The sequence below is a fragment of the Solenopsis invicta genome, chromosome 9 (genome assembly GCF_016802725.1).
Source record: "Solenopsis invicta isolate M01_SB chromosome 9, UNIL_Sinv_3.0, whole genome shotgun sequence".
Classification (NCBI taxonomy): domain Eukaryota; kingdom Metazoa; phylum Arthropoda; class Insecta; order Hymenoptera; family Formicidae; genus Solenopsis; species Solenopsis invicta.
Genome location: NC_052672.1, coordinates 2264307 through 2272378, shown reverse-complemented (window position 1 = coordinate 2272378; position 8072 = coordinate 2264307). Strand labels below are relative to the sequence as shown.

General features: G+C 40.1%; 1 protein-coding gene across 1 annotated transcript; it reads right to left on the bottom strand.

The window, feature by feature from the left end:
- Nucleotides 1-217: 217 nt before the first annotated feature.
- Nucleotides 218-556, bottom strand: LOC120358685 (secreted RxLR effector protein 161-like). Its single transcript, XM_039453721.1, has one exon. The coding sequence runs from the start codon at nt 554-556 to the stop codon at nt 218-220; it is 339 nt and encodes a 112-aa protein (XP_039309655.1).
- Between the last annotated feature and the right edge of the window lie 7516 nt (nt 557-8072).

The window sequence follows — 8072 nt, the reverse complement described above, 5'->3', positions numbered from 1 at the left end:
CACTTTTTTTTACCAACTCTCTAGTGAAATGAAAACTTATATCTTTATGTTTACTGCGTTTATGGAACACCGCATTTTTAGATAATTTAATCGCGCTTTGATTGTTGCAATATACTGAATCCTTCACAAGTCTCTCAAAACTTATGTAAATCAAAAGTCTTTTCACATATACCACTTCACGAGATATTTCAGCAAGCGCCGCATATTCCGCTTCCATTCAGAGAGCCAAAGAAGTTTGCTTCCTGGATTTCCAGCTAATTGGACCATCAGCTAATATGACGACGTTTCCTGTGCATGACTTCCCGTCATTCTCATCTCCAGCCCAATTGAAATCTGTATAGGCTGTAAACTTATCTTCGTTTTTGATGTACTTGATGCTATAATGTGACGTTCCTTTCAAGTACCTTAATATCCGTTTTGCATAAGACCAATGCGCTTCTCCGGGATCACTGCAGAATCGACTTAAAGTAACAGCTGCGAAAGCGATATCTGGTTGTGTGGCGTTGGCCAAATATATGAGGCTACCCACCAGTTCTCTGTATGGTCTGTTGCTCATTTCTGATTATTCCTCTTTAGACTCATCTCTTTTGTGACCTTTGTGTTCATTTCTATCGGCGTTGACACCGTCTTCGAGTTTTCCATATTGAACTTTGTTATTAGTTCCTCAGTATATTTTCTTTGTGAAAGTCGAATGCTTTTTGTCAATCCTTGTCGTTCGACATTTATTCCTAGAATGTCGTGTATTGGTCCAAGATCCACCATCTTGAATGCCATCTTCAACTTAGATTTTATGTTTTCAAGTTCTTTGATCTTCTTTGATGCTAGTATTACATCGTTAACGTAAATTAACATGATGACTTGATTGTCACTTTTGCCAAATATTAGGAGTACAAATTGAAAACCGCCGTTTACTAGTAGATGGCGCCAGCGGTAAATGCTGGCGCCAAACGTTAGATCAAAAATTTTAAATGTAAGGTTGGGCATCTGGCAACAATTTCTTATCATTGCAGTTGTGAATTTTTATCGGCGTTATATATTTTTTTGTGATCGAAAATGTCGAAATTTGTGCCCAATAAGCGTCATTTGCGGGAAGTTTTGCTTTTTGCTTTCAATTCGAAAAAATCTGCGGCTGAGGCGCGTCGAATGATTGTAAAAACTTATGGTGAGGCTTCCATTAGTGAAAGAACGTGTCGAGAATGGTTCCAACGCTTCAAAAGTGGTGATTTCGGCGTAGAAGACAAGGAGCGTCCCGGACAGGTGAAAAAGTTTGAAGACGCACAATTGGAAACATTACTGAATGAAGATTCATCTCAAACGCAACAGGAGCTTGCAGATTCATTGGGCGTGACTCAACAAGCTATTTCACATCGTTTGAAAACCATGGGAATGATCCAAAGGCATGGACACTGGGTGCCATACGAATTAAAGCCGAGAGACGTCGAACGGCGTTTTTTCGCGTGCGAACAGCTGTTCCAACGGCAAAAACGGAAGGGTTTTCTGCATCGTATTGTAACCGGCGATGAAAAGTGGATCCATTATGATAATCCAAAGCAAAAAAAATCGTGGGGCTACCGCGGCCATGCATCAACATCGACGGCCAAGCCAAACATCCATGGCTCAAAGCTCATGCTGTGTATTTGGTGGGACCAGCTCGGCGTGATTTATTATGAGCTGTTGCAACCGGGTGAAACCATCACAGGAGCTCGCTACCGAACACAACTAATGCGTTTGAGCCGAGCATTGCAGGAAAAACGGCCACAATACGAGCAAAGACACGAAAAAGTGATGTTGCTGCACGACAACGCTCGGCCACATGTTGCTCAGGTCGTTAAAACCCATCTGGAAACATTGAAATGGGACGTCTTACCTCATCCGCCGTATTCTCCTGACATCGCTTCTTCAGATTACCACTTGTTCCGATCAATGGCGCATGGCCTGGCTGAGCAGCACTTCCATTATTACGAAGAGGCCAAAAACTGGGTCGATTCGTGGATCGCCGCAAAAGACGAGCAGTTTTTTCGACGCGGGATTCGTATGCTGCCCGAAAGGTGGGAGAAAGTAGTGGCCAGCGATGGACAATACTTTCAAGAATAAGTATGTAACCATTTTTCAACAATCAATCCTCAAATTTTGACAAAAAACGGCGGTTTTCAATTTGTACTCCTAATACATATAGACATAGTTCAGCCATCGTCCGTTTGCCTCCATTATTCGTTATATATTTATCAAACGTTTTATACCACTCACGACCTGATTGTTTTAAGCCGTATAGAGGTTTTATTAACTTACAGATTTTGGATCTCCTTTCTGAACGTACATCTGGGGCTGCTCCATATACACTTTGTCTGAAAGCTTCCCCTGTATATAGGCTGACACAACGTCCATCTAGTGAACGTACATTTCCACCTATGGCAAGCAGATTTCTAATAGTCTCATACCTCGAGACTGGGGCGAATACTTCTTCGTAGTCTATCCCTTCTTGCTGCGTATGCTTTCGTACAACCAGCTTAGCCAAGAATTTTTCAATTTCTCCTCTCTAATTGACTTTAGTCTTAAAAACCCAACGATTTGATAAAACTTTTTTATTTTTTGGTCCAGATACTAAAATCCAAGTCTTGTTTTCCATTAAAATTCTGTGCTCACTGTCCATAGCGACTAGTCATGCTTCGCGGTTGTCGCAATTTAGTGCTTCCGAAATAGATTCTGGATCTGAAGTCCTTGAACTATGTGTCCGATATATTTTTTTCAGTCTATCTGGTTAACCTGTTTTCATTAATTTTGGGCGTTCTCTTCCATGGCAAACTTTATTTTTGTTTTCATTAGACGCATTCTGCTGTGTAATTTCAGCTGTGGATTCTTCTACATCTGTTACAGATGTAGAAGTGATGCCGTTGAGGCGCCGATTTGCAGCACACGAACAGCATCGGCAGCCAGAAGGAACAGACCCACTCTTGCCACTCCTCGGTATTCGGCTGATTCGGCGTGCGTCGAGGCTCGACGGTCGAGCAGCCAAGGCGACGAATGGGGACTAGGGAGGTCTTCCTGTCTCTTTCTTTCTCGAGCGGTTTCTCTTTTTCTCGCTGTATCCTCTTCTGTCTCGAGTGTTCTCTTTCTTTCTTGTTACAGGCATAGCTTTGCTTTCAGCTACGAATTCTGATTTTCGGGCGCAAAGCCAGGCGCGCAACATTTATATACAGGGTGAGTCATTTTAATCTATGGACCCGAATATCTTCCAAATAACGGTATCTACAAAAAAATGGTTTAGATAAAAGTTAACCAGGACAGAGGGGGTCATTCAATTGTACTATTGGTTTTGACCTTGAGATCAATTTTGAAGGTTATTTCAAGGTCACGATGGTTTTTTTTAATGGGACACCCTATTTTTGACTGCGGATTTCGAAAGAGCGGAAAATTTTACATCAAACTTGTCTTATGAAAAAATTGTTTTTGCGACCTTGGAAAGGTCAAAAATGAAGATGAAATGCCTGAAAAACGATCTGGTGTACTTTTTCTGAAATGACGTGGTTTTCTGGGTAACACAAATGTGCATAATGCTTAAACATTACTACTTGCAACTTTCGGCCGGATTCTTCGACGCACGCCTATTGCTCCCCTCCAACCGCTCGCGCCTTAGCAACGGCGCCGCCGGACGGCGTAACGCACGGTCCTGAGACGATGCATCGCGCTCCTTAGTTACGCCGTTCGGCGGCGCCGTTGCTAAGGCGTGAGCGGTGGGAGGGGAGCAATAGGCGTGCGTCGAAAAATCCGGCCGAAAGTTGCAAGTAGTTGACAGCACTGCGATACCTAATGCTAATAATCAACGATTGAAAAAAACTAAATAATTACGTTTGATTTAAGATTTATAATTATTGTTATAATAGAGTTTTATTCCTTTTCTTTCTTACTCACTTCTGCATAATTGAAAAATTTACTATTTAAAGTTGCTTAAATTTAAAAATTCCAAACATACATACAAGGTATGTAGGTAATTACATTCACAAGTTACCTTTCCAGAATGGCTGATTATAGTCCTAATGAGATTGTTGATATTACATTAGTTTTAGGGGAGTGTCATAGCAATTACAATGCAGCATCAAGGCTTTATGTTCAACGTTTTCCTGAAAGGCGACATCCAACTGATATAACAATACGTAGTTTAATCCAAAGAGCTTGCAATGGACATCTTGTTCGTCAACGTCAACGTCATGAATATGAGGAAAATGATGCGCGAGCTGTAACTATTTTAGCAATACTTCACCTTATCCTCATGTTAGTACTCGCCAGATTGAAAGGGAAATAGGTATACCACAAAGAACTGTTGTTAGAATTTTAAGAGCTCTAAATTATCACCCTTTCCACATCACTCTTACACAGACTTTACAGCCTAATCATCATCTGATGCGTATTGCTTTTTGCCAGTGGGTTTTACAAATGTTACACGATGATCCTAATTTTTTTAGGTATGTGCTTTTCTCAGATGAGGCTAAATTTTATAGTGACGGACAACTTAATAGACACAACTGCCATTATTGGTCAAATGTTAATCCCCACTGATATAGGCCAATAGATCATCAAAATCGTTGAAGTATTATGGTGTGGTGCGGCATTGTAAATGGTTATTTGATTGGACCTTATTTTTTTGAAGAGAACGTTGATAGACACAGTTACTTATCGTTGCTAAGAGATTACTTACCAGGCTTATTAGAAGATGTTGACTTAGCAACAAGAGCAAGAATGTGGCTTCAACAAGATGGTGCTGCACCGCATTATGCACTCATTGTACGTGCCTTTTTAAATGCCAGTTACAATGACAGATGGATTGGACAAAGGGGTCCAGTTGAATCGCCTCCTTGCTCACCAGATTTGACGTCGCCTGATTTCTTTTTATGGGGATACTTGAAAAATGTTGTTTTTGCTGAACGACCAACCACAAGAGATGATTTTATGGACCGCATTCGTAGAGCTTGTGCAGCCATTCCTAGAGCTATCCTGCTTAGAACTGTGGATAGTTTTCAAAACAGATTGCAGTTATGCTTCGAAGCCAACGGAGGTAATTTTGAACAAATACTTCGTGGGTAATTCATTTAAATTACAGTGTCAGTGAGAGGCGAGGGGACTCACGATAATCAAGCACCCTGACGTGACAAGCAAGGGGACGCACGATAATCAAGCACCCCGATGTGAGAAGCAAAGAGACTTACGATAATCAAGCACCCTAAAGGAAGCAGAACTTACTACGTCCACGTCGTTGTTTCCGGGTAACGTTAAAAGTAAGATGAAAGTGCTTTTGACCTTGATATGACCTTGATATGACCTTCAAAAGGTCAGGTCGAAAAACTAAAAAATCCCTATGCTCATGTAAAAAGTGCCATTGTTTAAGAGCCCATTGTCAAGAAACAGGTTCTGCCGTCAAAAATAGGATTTACTAATCAAAAAATGCGTTATGAGCCACAAACAACCTTGAAAATTGACCTCAAGGTTAAGCTAGTCAAAGTGATTAACACTTTTACAATTCATTGACTTTGTTTAAGCATTATGCACATTTGTGTTACCCAGAAAACCACGTCATTTCAGAAAAAGTGCACCAGATCGTTTTTCAGGCATTTCACCTTCATTTTTGACCTTTCCAAGGTCGCAAAAACAATTTTTTCATAAGACAAGTTTGATGTAAAATTTTCCGCTCTTTCGAAATCCGCAGTCAAAAATAGGGTGTCCCATTAAAAAAAACCATCGTGACCTTGAAATAACCTTCAAAATTGACCTCAAGGTCAAAACCAATGGTACAATTGAATGACCCCCTTTATCCTGGTCAACTTTTATCTTAATCATTTTTTTGTAGATACCGTTATTTGGAAGATATTCGGGTCCGTAGATTAAAATGACTCACCCTGTGTATGTATATATATATATATATATATATATATATATATATATATAGTAGTGTATATATATATATATATATATATATATATATATATATATACACTACTCAAAAAAAAATAGGGAACACTTTCCAGACACCAAAAATTAGGCTATTTTCAAATGACTGTAACTTGGTGAAAAATCATCGTAGGTAAAAAATAAAAAAAGCATTTTGAACCTTGAAGATCGAGCTTTAACGTTCTACTAGCAGATTTTCAAAATTCTTTTAACTTCCTTGTCTTACGCAGTAAAAAAGCACACCTTGTTTTGTTCGTTAAAATTTTGTATCTTTGACACTTTGCAGATCGACCAACAAATTTTTTTCGAATAATTCAAGTAAAATTTCATAAACTACAACATTTTACCTACAAAATGCTTTTTTAAAAATTTCTCTACGATTTTTTTTGACCGAGTTACGCAACTTTGAAGCTAAACCTGCATTTTTTACAAATGATATCCGTACTCCGTGAAAAATCATCGTAAACAAAAAATCAAAAAACCATTTTAAAGCTCGAAGTTTCAGCTTTAATATGCTATTAATGGTTTTCAAAAATTTTCTCAATTTCTTAGTACTATGCCCCAATAAAGATACACTGTTTTTTCCTTAAAATAACGTATTTTTAACAGCCAGTAGCTCAATAAAAAAATTTTTCTCGACAAATCCAATGCAAGTGCCATAAAGTATGACATTTTCTCTACAAAATGCTTTTTTTAAAGTTTTTTCTACGATTTTTTTTGACCGAGTTACAAGACTTTGAAGATATACATTTTTTACAGTACATTTTTCCGAAAAATGACGTCTACCGCCGACATTAGCATTACCCAATGTGCACCACGTGGAGGTTGTCGGTCGGATTTTTGCACATCGTGTGTGTGTGTGAGTGTGTGTGTGTGTGTGTGTGTGTGTGTGTGTGTGTGTGTGTGTGTGTGTGTGTGTGTGTGTGTGTGTGTGTGTGTGTATCACAGCCGAGATAAGGACCCCGCAGTTCGTCACTCCTGCAGTATTTAATGACTCCAAACCCTCTCTGCTGTGTGTGTGTGTGTGTGTGTATGCGTGCGCGCGCATGAGTGTTCAATAGTGTGTATTTCCTCCTCTCTGATCAATTACTGCTTGCAAGCGTTCTCGCATATTTATACATCTTGCAATACGATCTTGCGGAATGTTGTGCCAAATTTCCGTTAAAATTTCTCCCAATTCTTCTAAATTTCGCGGCTGTTTCTCGCGACGCCTTAATCGTCGTTCCATTTCATCCCAAATGTGCTCGATTGGATTTAAGTCCGGGCTATTGGCGGGATGATTTAACAGTCTAATTGCGTGTCGTTGAAAAAAACGTCGCGTTATATTCGCCGTATGAGGTCGAGCGTTGTCCTGCATAAAAATAAAGTTCCGACAGGTTCGATTTAATAGCAAAACGTGTGGTCGTAGAATATCGTTGATATAACGAACACCCGTCATTGCCGGAGGTGGCAGGATCACTAGATCACTTCGTCTTGTAAGTGATATACACCCCCACACCATCACGGAACCGCCGTTGTAGGATCGTATTGGCATAACGCAACGTCGATCATAGCGTTCATTTCGTCGACGCCAAGTACGTATACGAGCATCATTGCCATAAAGGCAAAAACGTGATTCGTCGGAGAAATATACATTTCTCCAATCCCTAGCGGTCCAATTTATGTGATCGCGCGCAAATTGATAACGTACTTGGCGATGTACGAGTGTGAGTCTTGGTACTTGTGCACGAACACGAGAACGAAGACCGGCTTCTCTCAAACGGTTGCGAATTGTTTGTTCGCAAACATGGCGCAAATGAATGTCATCGCGAATGTTTCTTGCGGTAATTATTCGTCTTTCTAATGCATAACGAACAATGGCTCGATCTTGTCTATTTGTCGTTAATCGAGAACGACCACTACCACGTCTCGTGTAATTTCCCGTGTCTTGATATCGTAACCGAGCTCTACTCACTACGGACACGGATGCACCAATATCTTGCGCCACATAACGCATACTAAAACCTTGTTGCAAAAGCGCAATTATGCGTGCAACTTCTACGGCCGATAAATGTCTACGCGGCATTTTGAAAATTCCGTGTCGCTTATCACACTGCGAGAATCGCCGGCGTACTAAACAAAATTTTATTGTA

Coding starts and splice junctions, on each gene's coding strand:
- LOC120358685 (XM_039453721.1), bottom strand. CDS start 556: ATGAGCAACAGACCATACAGAGAACTGGTGGGTAGCCTCATATATTTG.